Source organism: Meles meles, chromosome 4, assembly GCF_922984935.1.
Source record: "Meles meles chromosome 4, mMelMel3.1 paternal haplotype, whole genome shotgun sequence".
NCBI lineage: Eukaryota > Metazoa > Chordata > Mammalia > Carnivora > Mustelidae > Meles > Meles meles.
The window spans coordinates 159,673,453-159,688,593 of NC_060069.1; the positions used below are offsets into that span (position 1 = coordinate 159,673,453).

The 15,141-nt window shown below is 41.2% G+C and overlaps 1 protein-coding gene across 1 annotated transcript in view; it reads right to left on the reverse strand.

Moving 5' to 3' along the window:
• DSCAM (DS cell adhesion molecule) overlaps positions 1-15,141 on the reverse strand; it is an 818,243-nt gene that overhangs the window by 235,975 nt on the left and 567,127 nt on the right. Inside the window, exon 11 of the mRNA XM_046001392.1 lies at positions 5,493-5,666. Coding sequence (XP_045857348.1) covers positions 5,493-5,666 — 174 coding nt within the window. The remainder of the gene's footprint in view (positions 1-5,492; positions 5,667-15,141) is intronic.

Below are 15,141 nucleotides of genomic sequence, written 5' to 3' on the forward strand. Positions count from 1 at the left end.
GTAAGGGATGCTCTTTTTACGCTGCATGCAGAGGCAGAAGAGGAGCCGACTGTGCCCTGAGGCCTCAGATCCGTAGAGAAGTCAGCAGTCCTGGGAGCGTGCTGGCCTGGAGGCAGAAAGCTGTAGAGGAGGGTGCAATTTTGGTACCTGGGAGAAACATGAGGGACCCAGTGTTTGGGGCAGCTCTTTTCTTACCACGAAGACAAGGTGCCCCAGATCTCACATGGTCTGGGTGTGGAGGGAAGAGGCTCTGCCGTCCCCAGTGGGCCTGGGTTGAGGTCTGCGGCATTGTCACCAGAGGCCAAATAGAGAGAGGATCTGGTCCCCCTGTCTTTTCTGGCAAAGTCCTTAATAATGTCTGATGCTTTGAGTCCCTATTCTGGGGATGAGTTTTGGTAAAAGCTAAATTATAATTGAGATGATAGTGAAGAATCAGAAACAGTAAGACCAGCAAAGTTGAAAGGATTTGCTCTGCTTATCTTTCTATCCCACTGATTGCCATCTCCGACTGGTCATCGCCCACGTGATTGCCTCATCTCTGCCCACAGACTCCTCCTCACATCTGATTTCAAAAATGTGTGTGTGCTGGGGTGGGGGAAGGTTCACTGTCCAAACTACTGCAGGAGGCTCAGCCTGCACGGTTCCCCACGTGCCTTCTGAGCCCTCAACAGAATGCCCAGAGAGAGAGAGTTCTGGCCTTTAAAATGTGTGTAAAACCCAGCACCAGCCATCCTGGGAATCCAGACTTCTCATCTGAGAACCTCCCTTCACTTCCTGACATCGCTTAACCCGGCAGAAAGTTCTTGCCTTTTAAATTCAGAAATACTGCAGCTTACGTTTTTATATGACTTATAGAAATGAGACAGTACTTCACATTTTTATTAAATAGTGAAATTTCCTTTCTTTCAAAACTTTTTTCAGTTTGAAATCCCCAAACTTTTTGAAGTCCACTGTGCACTGTGCACAAACTTCAAAAAATCAAACTTTTTGAAATCAACTTTTTGATGATTCGTCAACAACTGCAGTTAAGGAAAAGACAGTGGCCGTCAGAGTTTCCAGAGACACCACTCCTGGGGGTCTGTTCATCAACAGACAGTGAAAATACCTGCCCTTGGCTCTTGAAGGTCATCTTTCCTCTTCCTTCTTCCTACACTACAGCCTTTTAATGTTCTTCTTCAGAGTGACTTCTGGAAACGTGCCAGTGCACAGCACCATTGGCCTCTACGTTTTCTCTTTCTCTCTGAACAACAGGATCACCTACTATTTGTGTATGCCGGCATACGCAGGCAGAGTACTTTCTGTGTTTTGATGTATCTTCACAGATGTGATTCCATTTAATTTTCATAATAACCCCCTGTGGAAGGTGTGATTCTTTCTATTTTACAGGCTCAGAGAAGTAAAGCAAATTGTCCAAGATCACTCATGAGAAATGGAGAACCAGAAGAAGAACCAGACTGCTTTAGGGGTGCAAACCCAGAGGTGTCTGGGGTCCCTATTGATTACACCATGTTTCTTTCTTTTTTTTTTTTTTAAAGATTTTATTTATTTATTTGACAGAGAGAGATCAAAGTAGGCAGAGAGGCAGGCAGAAAGAAACAGAGAGAGAGAGAAGGAAGCAGGCTCTCTGCCGAGCAGAGAGCCGGATGTGGGACTTGATCCCAGGACCTTGAGATCATGACCTGAGCTGAAGGCAGTGGCCCAACCCACTGAGCCACCCAAGCACCCTGATTACACTATGTTTCACCCCTCCATGTCCACCACACACAGTCTTTGAGGACTTTAGTAATTTTGGCCCCGAACGTAGGATTCCCTGTTTTTCCCCAACAAGGTTTTCATTTAGAGGCTACTGCTTGAAGGGAGTTAAAATAGTAATTGCCACCTCAAAGTAGACTTTTTACCAGTTTTATGTGATAAATTCCAACGATACTGGGAAATTCTTTAGAGTCTGAAAGATTGTAGTCAACCATTTGGGGGAAAGGGGAGGAAATTTCATCCCTTCTTTAGTGATCCTAGACAATGGTTTTTGCAGGGGTTGGCCAGTGGTGTCTCTGTCGCGATGTCATTCCTGTCCTGCTACAGGAACTGTGCTACAGTTTGAAAGGGTAGTTAGTTGATTTGGGATTATTTTTCTGTGTCTGCATGGAATGCTGTGTGTGTGTGTGTGTGTGTGTGTGTGTGTGTGCATGACTTGGGTACATGCCATTTTTAGGGCCATATTCAGAGATTAAAAGAAGCATGCCTCAGTGGCTCAGTTGGTTGAGCATCTGATTCTTGGTTTTGGCTCAGGTCATGATCTCAGGGTTGTGGGATCCAGCCCTTGCAGTGGGCTCCACACTGGGCATGGAGCTTGTTTGATTCTCTCTTTCCCCCTGCCCCATGCTGGCTCACTCTCTCTCTTTCCCAAAAAAAAGAGAGATTAAAAGAAAGGTTGATGGGATGATGTTCTTCCTCTTCTTGCTTCTATGTGGAAGGCGTCTGGGTCTGGTGGATGCACACTGTAGAGGCACATGTGCTTGTGGGTGCGTGTCTACATTTCAGCACACCCCTTCTCTCACCCATAGCAGTAACCATGGAACAGTAAAGAACGCACTTGATGAAAGCCTGGTAGTGCCCGATAAGAAAGTTCTAGAACCTGCCTTGCTGCAGTGTCAGGTACAATCCTGTCCCACCCAGAGAGACGTAAAATCAGCTGGCTGTGCTCTGTGCTCCAGCGTCCTTTCTGTTTTCTCAGGGAACCAGCTGTACACCAAGCACAGTCCTCCCATTGCTACATGTGTTGCATTTGTTTTAATGGGCATGCGTTTGTTTTCATCCACTCAATTGCCTTCTCAAACACACACACACGAGCCGGCTCATCCCCTTGTTTGTTGTTGTTGTGTTCACGGTATCATTTGAGAAACAGACCCACTTACTGGCTATCTCCTGTCTCTGGGCTTCGATCTCTCTTTCTTAATTTTTTTTTTTTTTACTTTTCAGAATTTAAATATTATGATGATAAAAAGTTAAAAATACCAGGCCTTGAAGCTGAACTAATTTATAAAATCACCAAGGGCTATTAAAAACTGGTAAAATTAACTGTCGCATAAGTGCACCTCTCTGCTAATAGATGGTAGGGCTTGAGAGAATCTGAAGCTGGCCAACTCTAAGAACCGTTTCCCTTTGATGGGTGCTCACTTTAAACTTGTCCCTGTCTAACCCCCTCCATGGATGAGGTACAACATTCAGACAGGGCTCCGATGGGTAAATGGACAGCCTTGGGAGTTTTGTTTTTAGGTACGTATCAATGTATGTATTTTAAGTAGGCTCCATGCCCAGTGTGGAGCCCAACATGGCACTTGGACTCACGACCCTTAGACCGAGACCTGAGCTGAGACCAAGAGTCGGACGTTGCACCAGCTGTGCTGCCAGTTTTTCTATTTTAATGTTTTTGGCAATTTTAATGTTTTTCTATCTCCTCTCAGTTCCCTCTCCTTCATGCACCTGTGTCTACCCTCAGGGACTGTACCTGAGGATCCGCTGCATCCCCTAGGACTGAACTTAAATGCTATGTGTTCTCATTCTGCTGTTGCTGCTCTTACACACAAATATAAATCACACCCTTGTCTGTGTACCTTCATGTTCTGCACTTTTTTCTAGTGCATTCTACTAGACAGGAATTGTGCACACCCGTTCCTGACCATCCTACCAGAAAGAATGTTCACTAAGGGCAGAGAGACATCTTTGTGCCCCTCCCCTGCCAAGCTCCACTACCAGCACCACGCGTGTGGACGGAGGAAATATGGGGAAAATCGGATTCTGCATTTTTAAAATTCTACTCACTTGTAAAAATATTTTTCCCCACGAAGCTCTCCTTAATCCCCTCAAATGACAGTTCTATCCTTCTCTGAAAGGCCCATCTGTAACACATATTATATTATTCTCCATCTTGCATTAATACTAGTAAGCTGTACATTTTTCCTTGTTATCTCCTCTTCCAAAACTTAAGCTCTTTCATTGATGAGGGTAAAGCCCATGGATGATGTATTTATATCCTTCATATCTTGTATCCTTGTATCTATTAGAGCACAAATACATACTTAAGGAAGGGGAAGATTTTTATGATTTTAAAATATATCAAAGTTACAAAATATAACCAAATTTACAAATCAAATATATTTGACTAAATATAACCACATTACAAATTATATTTCTTTTATTGGTGAAAGATGGATCAGTATAGGTTCACATTGGTCCTCAGCTCTTGGTTTTCCTTAGTATCTCATCAATTATTATTTTTTAATGACCATTTCAACTTTGGACTTAGATGTTCTAACAATTTGGCTTCTGATTCTTGCAAATCAGTTCTTCCAGAGTATGAATTTAGAAGTCAAATTTATATACTGGACATCTATAAAACATATTTTAAAGCAACCCGATTTCAGAACTGCAATTTTTGATGATATAAAAATATAACAAATAAATGAATTCGGGAACACTAAAAAGAAATTTTAAAAAAGTATATAAAATAAATAGCTTGATATTTTCATTGTTATATTGGAAATAATAGACTAACTAGAATAAATTCTTACTGAAACAGGACAGAGACCAGTCTGTGCAGCCAACTTAAATGTCTTACACACACTCACACACACACACACAGACACACACCACTGAGTTTCACTTTTAAATTCAATCCCCCTTATAAGTGATATGGTAGAGGTCCTTTCCATTCTATCCATAATACAATTAAAATAAAAAAAGAGAAAGGCTGATCAAAGCCTTGTCAGGATGAGATCACAATTTATCCAACAGAAAATTATATACATGGACAAAGATATAAGTCACTTGCTATACACTAGATGCACAACCATTTGTTAAAAAGCAGCACTCAGTGAAAGTTGGCCCATTTTATGCCCTTTCTTTGATGGTTCAGTTACCAAAGTACAAAAATAATTTCATTATATGTTGCTCTCCCTATAAAATGGGTCAGCAACATGGACCCTCAGCATGGTGTTACATGTGGCCATCTCATAGTCATGTGTCTTTGGTAATGAGGTTTCTGGTTGCTTGATTTCATAAGGATCTTTAAAAGGAAACCTATGGCCAAGACAGCCTGCTAATAACAAAATGCTTGGAAACAGACCTCTGGAAAGAGCACATATGAAACCATGCCTTAGGCTCTTCTGCAATAAAATCAACATTAATAGGAATGTGAGTATTAAAGTCAGAGGCTCACTCACTTGTTGGGTTGTCCAGAGCCTGTACCCAAGGCCATGGGAACCAAAGAGGGAGGAACATGTGGCCCCAGACATGGGGGCACATGGTCAGGCTATTACAACTGGCTGGATTTCTGCCCTCATCTTCAGTAGTGTTCCCAGGAGAGCAAAACCTCAAACCTCAGCTGGAGTGAACCGATGTTTTGTTTTGTTTCTTAAACAAGTGGTATGGAGACAATGGCAAATTGAGGCACAGAAAGACCTATTTAGGTAAAACAAAGCATTCTTCTTCCTTACTTTTGACCGTGAGGTACATGGACTTGCTGACGTCCGCGCCCACATCGTTGCTGACCTTGCACAGGTAGTAGCCGCTGTCTTCCTCCACAACGTGCTTGATCAACAAGGACCCGTTGCTCAGGACCTGAATTCGGCCGTTGAGGGCAATGGGTTGGAACTGGGGAACCCCAGCACCTGGAGGAGAAGAGAAAGGAGGGAGAATGATGCAATGAGAGCAAATACGGGGAGACAGTGAGTTCAAGTTCACCCAGACGAGTAATGAGAAGGGAGGGGAATTTACATCCAGAGGGTGGTCATGGGATCCACCATTTTTTTTTCCCCAATGTGGACATCCCTGTTTGGAGAGAAACACATTTACTTCAAATGACACTATTTCAAACTCTGGGATAAAGAGAACGAGACCTTACGAGTCATTTCTACACACACACACACACACACACACACACACACACACACCAAATTTGATGAGTGTTAAGTAGCTGATAAAGTATTCAAAGACATTGCCATACAAAGAGCACAGTGGTTGTCTCTCCTGAGACTAAATAGAAGTCTTATGTCCCCAGGGAATTCATACTCAGGTAAACAAGGGATTAACCTGGTACATTGTTTCCCCCTGTGTGAGGGGCATTGGTTGGGACTAGGAGGGTATGACCTAAGCTTTGAAGGGCTGACAGAGCTTCTCTATTTTGTGGCCTGAGTCTGTGGATTTGGGGAGAGGGTGCAGGGGTGAGGACCAATTGCATGTTCCTGGAGAAAGCCCACAGCATGAGCCACGCACATGCTCTAGAGAGGGCCTGCTGGTCTCTGTGGCCCCAGATCTTGTGTGGGAGCCAAGCACATGCACCATCACCATACTCCTTGTGCAGGAAACTTCAGCCTTTATATCCAGGGATGGAGAAGGAAGACACTTCCTCCTCTTGTCTCTACGCCAAACTGATCAGTTACCTATTGGCATCCCTCAGCCCACAGTGACAGGGATTGTGGTTGTGCCTTCCCTTCCTTCATTTCTACACCAAGTGTCTCAGCCCCACCAAAGGGACGAGGGAAATTTGTACTGTATCAAGGGGTCACTTCAGACTGAATAAGAAGGACAAGCAGAAGCCCTACAACAGGTGGTTTCTGGCAAACAGAACTGCTACAGAGAACATATGAAAACACGAACTTAAAATAATAGAGTTCCCCGACGGCTAAGGATGGAGGAAGACAGGAAAGAATGCCACTTCCATTCTAACAACGAGAAAGAGAGGCTGTTAATCTACAAAATCACTCTTCTCTGAGTAACTCAGAAGGTCACAGGTGAGTAGGTGAACTCAGTTGCATGGAGTTAAAAGTCTGGCAAGGACGTGTGGGCCTGTAAAGAACTGCCTCTTTGGCACGGGGTGGGAGGCCAAGGACGTCGGCACAAAAGCAGACAGGAAATAAAGAACCGGAAGTGCATGCGACCCACCACAGTCTCGACTGCTCTTTCATGCACCAGGGCCGGAATTCAATAAAGTATGGAGACACACAAAAAAGCAAGAAGAAAGGACCAGAGAGAAAAGGATCAACAGAATTCGGCATGGAGCTCTCTCAAACGGGGCTTTTATGGTAATTATGATTAATATCCATAAACAGGTGAGGGTTTCAGAAAGAATCCTAAAACTATTAAACTATGAAAGAGACAAAAATGATAAAAACAAAAACCACAATATTAGAGATGAAAAAATCCTTAAAGAAGCTAAGCAGTGGGTTATACACAGCAGAGGAAAAAATTAGTGAATGTAAAGCTAGGTCAAAGAAAACACCCAAAGTTAAAGAAAAAGTGCAAGAGTGAAAAATACAAAATAGATTATCCTGGAGTTCTGAAACTATATCACATCTTCTAACATTGAAAATTAGAGTCTCAAAAAGAGAAGAGAAAAGGAGCAGAAGAAGTAAGACTTGATACAGAAGACTTGAAGACGACTATTAATTAAGTTGATTTAACCAACATTTACAGAACTCTGCACCCCACAATAGCAGAAGACATACTGGTTTTGAGGGCACATTTGACACTTATCAAGATAGATGATATTGTTAGTCATAATACAAATGACAATAGATATTATGAGGTAAAAATAATACACATTATGTTCTACTTCCGCAGCAAAACTAAAATTGAAACCAGTAACACAAAAACATCTGGAAAAACACCCAAATATTTGACAATTAAATAACACATTTCTCAATGACTCATAAGTCAAAGAAGAAATTACTAGAGTAATGAGAAAAATACATATACTTGGAGTTGAACAAAGATATAAAAACACTGTAACAAAATTTATGGGGTGCAGCTAAAAGCAATAGATGGAAGTTTGTAGTATTAAATTATTATATTAGAAAAGGAAGGAGAGCACAGATCCACTCTCTAATCGTCCACCTTAAAAAGCTGTTCCGAGAAGGGCAAGGAAAACCCAAAGTAAGGAGAAGGAAGAGAATGATAAAGAGGACAACTGAAATCAGTAAAATATGAGACAGAAAAACAATAGAGATTATTGATTTTATAAAACCAAAAGCCAGTTTTTTTCTTTGGAAAAAAACCACAAAACAACAATGTCATAACTAAGCCTCGAGCTGGACTGATAAGAAGAGAGGACAAAATTTACAAATAACCATGATGAGAGAGGCCATTGCTGCAGCCCTTACTTGAATTGAAAAGATGACAGCAGCGTATCAGGAATAACTTTGTACCAATGAATTTGAAAACTAAAATTGAATAGATACATTTCTTGAAAGACACAAACTATCAAAGATCACTTAGGAAAAAGTGGATGGAGTTAATAATCCTATATCTACAAATTAATTTTTACTTTAAAAACCTTCCACAAATAGCATAACAAATGACATGGAGGACATGGGGAGATGGAGAGGAGAAGGAAGTTGGGGGAAATTGGAAGGGGAGGCGAGCCATGAGAGACTATGGACTCTGAGAAACAACCTGGGGGTTTTGAAGGGGTGGGGGTGGGAGGTTGGGGGAACCAGGTGGTGGGTAATAGGGAGGGCGCATGTTGCATGGAGCACTGGGTGTTGTGCAAAAACAATGAATACTGTTACGCTGAAAAAAATAAATAAATAAATAAAACCTTCCACAATTAACACCAGTTTCCGTAGTCAATATTGCCTAATACTTAAAGAAGAAATAAAACTAATTTTACACACTTATAGAAAATGCAAACTCACTTTACAACTGTATTTTATAAGTCCAGCATCATCTTGATACCATAGTCAGAGGAAAACCATAAAAAAAAACAAAAACAAAAAAAAAAAACAACTAGAGACCAGTATTCCTAGTTAACACAGACATAAAAATCCTTAATGAAACATTACCAAATCAGGTATATCAACATACACAAAACAATGCATCAGGGCCAAATGAGATTTACTTCAAGAAGGCAAGTTTGGTTTAAATTCGGAAATTAGTCAATGAAACTCATATCAACAGACCAAAATAAAAACACAATATGACCAACTGAATAGGTACATTTTTTTTTTTATAGAATTCAACATCCTGATAAAATCTCATAGCAAACTAGGAACAGAATGAATTAACCTGATAAAAGATTTCTATAGAAAACTCATAACTAAATCATATATAATCAAAAAGAACCTCCAAAAAATTGCTAGAATCATAGTGAGCTTAGCAAAGTCATGGCATATCAATTTAAACAATTTAAAATTAATTTTATTTATACATATATTAGTTACAAGCAGTTGGAAATTGAAATAAAAAAAATACACTTGCATCAAAACATGAAATGTTTAGAAATTCATTTGAAAAGATATGTGGGAGACTGTCCCACTAAGGACTACAAAAGTTCTTGCCAGCAATTAATGAAGACCGAAATAAATGGAGCATGACACCATGCTCCTGGATAAAAATTCTCAATATTTTCATACAGTAGGAGGAAATCTTTTTTCATAAAGAGCCAAATGATAACTATTCTAGGCTTTGTAGGCCACACTGTTACAACTACACACTTGTGCCGCAAGAGTAGCCATAGAAAATACACAAATAAAGCTGCCTGATTGGGCCCCAATAACATCTATTTAGAAAGATTGCTTGTGGGCAGGATTTGACTTGTGTCCCACATATGACTGACATCTGGTTTAAAGGTATGGAAGAAGTAAACGGCTATAATTATAAATTTGGAAGGCGGAGGGCATACACATTTGGATTAGTTTTGTGTCAGGTATCTGATGTATGAAATATCATAACATTTTAAGTAGAAAACTTAAATGTATCTTATTCATAAAGAATTCAAAAACAGGGATGAAAAGTTTTAAAGACATAATAGTATTTTTTTTCTTTTCTTTTTTTTCAGTATTTAAATTTATTTATTTTTTCAGCGTAACAGTATTCATTATTTTTGCACAACACCCAGTGCTCCATGCAATACGTGCCCTCCCTATTACCCACCACCTGTTCCCCCAACCTCCCATCCCCAACCCTTCAAAACCCTCTGGTTGTTTTTCAGAGTCCATAGTCTCTTATGGTTTGTCTCCCCTTCCAATTTTTTTTTTATATAAACATATAATGTATTTTTATCCCCAGGGGTACAGGTCTGTGAATCACCAGGTTTACACACTTCACAGCACTCACCATAGCACATACCCTCCCCAATGTCCATAACCCCCTCCCCCTCTCCCAACCCCACCTCCCCCCAGCAACCCCCAGTTTGTTTTGTGAGATTAAGAGTCATTTACGGTTTGTCTCCCTCCCAATCCCATCTTGTTTCATTTATTCTTCTCCTATCCCCCTAACCCCCCATGTTGCTTCTCCATGTCCTCATATCAGGGAGATCATATGATAGTTGTCTTTCTCCGATTGACTTATTTCACTAAGGATGATACCCTCTAATTCCATCCACGTCGTCGCAAATGGCAAGATTTCATTTCTTTTGATGACTGCATAGTATTCCATTGTGTATATATACCACATCTTCTTTATCCATTCATCTTAAGACATAATAGTATTTTTCTAATTGCAACACATTGGGGCGCCTAGGTAGCTCAGTCAGTTAAGTCTGCCTTCAGCTCAGGTCATGATCTCAGTCAGGGTTCTGGGATTCAGCCCTGCATTCAGGCTTTCTGCTCAGTGGGGAGCCTGCTTCTCTTTTCCTTTACCCTTCTCTCTGCTCATGCTCTCTCTCTCTCTCTCAAATAAATAAAATCTTCTGCAACACATTGCTTTCCACAGCATCAGCTACTATTTTCCAAAGTGAGACAAAATGAACAAAACCAATCTTATCCCTAAATCTTCACTCTTTGGGAATAAAGAAGTTGTCAAAATGTTGAAAATGCAAACTTAGAAACATATGTAATATGCATCCTTTAAAACAATTCACAGAAGATTTTACCAAATGTTTGATGAATTATGAAGATGCCAGTAAGTGAATGATTGGTTTTGAAAAATAATTAATGAAAGCTATCTGCTAGCTTACTCTGATGGTGCAAGCTTGAGAATCCCATATCAGACATTTGAGAATTTTTGATGAAAAATTCAAACAGTAAAAAAATAAATGTCCTCTTTTTCTCAAGGCCCCAATCCCATAATTTCCCTTCTTAATATTTTATAAGTTCATATAAAAATGTGCTCTGTTTCTACCTAGATGGGATTTATTGTTCAGTTACTGAGCAACCATGGAATGGCAGACACTGCACATAGCTATGATCACAAAAGACGATCACCCCTCTTTCAATCATCTCTGAAGCTGGTGGCCTCACTGTGAGGAATGTGAGCTACCCTATGGAGAGGTTCTTGTGCGTATGTCCTCCAACCAACACCCTGTGAGGACTTGAATCCTGCCACACAAGAGTGAGCTTGGGAGGAGACTCTTCTCAGGTTGATCCTTGGCAAGACTTCATCCCTGACCAGCACCTTAACTGCAATGCTGGGAGAGACCTTGAACCAGAGGACTCAGCTAAGCCATACCCAGATTCTAAACCCACAGACATAAGGAGAGAATAAGTGTGCATTATTTCAAGCCACTAATTTGGGGATAATTTGTTACAGAGCAACAGATCACCCATACATTGAGAAACTAGGTAATAAGGTAACCTTAAACCATGGTATAGCAGATAGTGAGCCTACAATATTGCTTTTTAAAAGATTTCTGGTTATAATTATTTTATGATTAGTTGGCTTTCTTTCTTATTCCACAAGATTAAGGACCATGTTGCAAGGAATATCTCCATTTATTAATCAAGGCACTAACAGAGTGGAAGGTGATCTCCTAGATTAATGCTTGGAGTGGAAATCTGTACATTTAGTGTAGAAATGCACGACTAACATGCTTACTGAAGGACACATCAATTTCATTTCAATCAGTGCTGGCTGAGGGTTCATTTTTTCCTCACACATGTACATGATTGATTGTTTTGATCTTCATCAATAGAGTATATATCTCATTATTTTAATTTTCACATTTTGACTATTTTTTGTATTTTTCTTTGTTTTCGAGCATTTTTTCAGAAATGTATTGGCAATTTGTATGTGTTTTCTTGGTGAACAGTCCATCCATAGGTTTGGCCTATGTATCTACCGAACTTTCTGTCTTTTCCTTCTTCATTTGACAAAGAATTTTGGGTCTTAAAAAGCATTTATATACTCTTATTTTACACAAATCTATTTTTTTTCTTTTTTTTTAAATCAGGTGTAGTGTGAAATATTAGCAACTATTTTTCATTATCTGTTGAAATGATCATATGCTTTTTCTCCTATAAAAGTTGACCATTTGTTTTGAAATTTTGGTTTTATAAATTGTAAAATTCCTTTTCATGGATCACATGTTCTTTAGGGTGAAGATAAGAGGATATTATGGAACTTATAATCAAAGCAAAAGCCTTTAATTTTTAAGTGCTTAAATTTGGTCCACATTTTGAAAATCTGTAAAGGCTATTGATGTCCTTCTCAACATTAGCTGCAAGAAAGGAGCCAGATCTAGTCCAATGCACGCAACCAAAAAATTCAGCAAAATGTAGGATTTAAGGAATATAGCCATAAGTCAGAAACCAGGAAATCTGAAGATGCAACAGGATTTGTATAAATTACATAAAACTGTGTATAAAACCCTAAAAACTCTAACGGAATCCTGATAGAGTATGAGCCAGTTATAGGATCATTCATGTCAAAAACATGTATGTTTGCCTTTCCTTAAAGAATTTTCACCAAAAAAATACATGTAATATTTGACACATTTATACCAAAAAATTACAACATAGACTTTAACTGTGTTGCTAAGCTGTCTCAATTAAATAGCAGAAAAAGATTATCTATTAATTCCTATCTAGAGTGAGAGAAGCCTCTTCATTCCTAAAAGGTCTTAACTAAGACAGAAATAAAGCATAAATGCATTTGAAAAAAAAATTAAATATTTATTTTATGAGGAAATGAACCTAACTTGAAGGGTCATACAATTTATAAATCTGATCATAGTTGCTAAAAAGAGTAATAGTGAACCAATTCATCTACCATAAGAACAGGAGGCCCAAGGGTTAGTATTTGTTTAATTTGGGGGAAGTAGACCTTGTCACAGTTTGATGCAATTATTGGTCATCCACTTTAGGTTCATCATTATTGTAAAGAGCAAAATTTAACATGGTGTGTACAGTATTCAAAATTCTGTAATCTTGTTGGCATGAGGTAAGCACTCTGGGTAATTAGCTCGAAGATACACTATAGTAGCCAGAAGTCATTAATTAAAAAGCTGTCAATTTTCTGTGGATAGCTAGGGTCAAGTGGGGACAATTTTAATGCTCTATTACACGAAAAGAAAATGTTAGAGCATTATGTAAGGCACATACTGAATTACTGGGTGTGTTAATGCTGTGTGACCTTTCTTATTTATGGAAAGATATGTTTAACAGTGTTTCCAAGGGCTGAAGGAGTGAGCACAGGGAAGAGAACAGCCAAGTGCCAGCAAGAGAACCCACTTGGAAGGCAGCAGTGAAGATGCTGATTGATTCATCTTTTCTTCCACTCTGGAGTCATTACTGGTCTGTAGCAAGAGAGCACTTGGCTAAGAGTCAGAACTGGAACTTACAAACTATGCCCCTGAGCAAATAGCTTATTTTCTCTGCACCCTTAACTTCATTGGATATGAAACAGGAAGAACAATGCATTTGTATGCTCTGTCGGTTCTTGCTCACCAAAGACAGCAAGGCTGTGTGAATGTGAGCATCCATGTCTACATAAGAAACGAAGAAGCTGTCCAACGACCATCTGCAGAGAATCTCCCAAGCAGGGTGGAATAAAGCTGTTTTGAAGTCAAACAGAACAGGGCAAAGGAGATCTCTCCGTGGTTCCTGGGCTTTACCCAGATATTTAGGCTCAGAGCACACCCCTCTCCTCACCAAGGAATGGAAGACACAATCCCTTATCCTTCTTGGGGGGGGGGGGGGTCCCTGAGGAATGGGTTTGTTTTGCTTGCTCAGGCAAGTGGTTCTCCTCGACGAGGAAGAGGTGGTGGGTGGCAGGGAGTGAGCAGCTCCAAAGACAGATGTGGAGATGGAGGGGGGAGAGCAGGCAGCAGCAGCAGCAGCAGTAGTCGCCTGCTCCAGGGGGAGCAGCTGCAAATGGAGCCATTGCTCAGTGACCAAGCGCTGAGCTCTGGTACTTTGTTCTGGAGAAGAGCCCAGAAGTGGACAGAGGCAGGCCCGGAGGCACTGGTCCAGGCCCAGGCTCAAAGGAAGACGCTTCCAAGCTCTAGAGCACGTGCGTGTGACATTTGTCCCCTTGCTCGCATGGGACATTCTGTGTCCATCCTCAGCCTCCTGGTACCCTTCTGATCCCTTCCCTAGACTACAGGGACCTGCAGCCTGAAGAAAACTCTTTCCCCCTGAATTGTCGCCAGGCTCTGATTAGATTTCACTGGTGAGAGGTACTTGAATACAGTTGGGAAGGAGCAGGGAGGGAATCCCGCCATTCTCCTCCAGAAGAAACAAGCCGGGGCCGAAGTGGATGCCAGACGTCACTTCCGGGGTAACGTCACTTCCGGGATAACATCACTTCCGGGGAACGTCACTTCCGGGAGAACATTTTCCCTGCTCTTGAGACCACGGTGGCCGTAGCCACAGACAGGAGTGGCTTCTAGTTCCCGTGTTTCTGGAGTTATAAGCGGTAGCTGGGTTTCTCCCACCCTTCTCCCAATTTTTCACGCCTCTAATTCCTGGTGTTGTCTTCTCGTCACAAATCACCACACCCTAAGTGGGACAGCGTCAGAGTTACCTTTGTAAATCTGCATCCTTGTAGGCTTGCCCTGCAATTCTGTTCCCTCCAGTCCTTTATGTCTGCACCACTGGCCCCTCTCCAGCGAAGACCGCCTCACTTGGGTCGAGCAGCTTCATGCCCGCTCCGGGCTGGCTACCGCTCCGTAGCTCACTAGCTCGCACGCCAGCTTCGTGACTTTCACTCTCCACTCCACTGGCAAGGATTCTTTTTACTGTTCAGGTGGGACACTGGCCCCTCACTCACTCGCCAGAAAGTAGGGCCATGGACTGACACCGTCAGCAGGGAGCTCAAGTGACTCCATCATGCTGATGCCACCGTCGCATTGCATGACGACTGTGGGCTCTCAGGGGCCCCTGCAGCTGCATCCACCCCAGGAGGCCTTCACCCCTTCCCTAGAGCAGG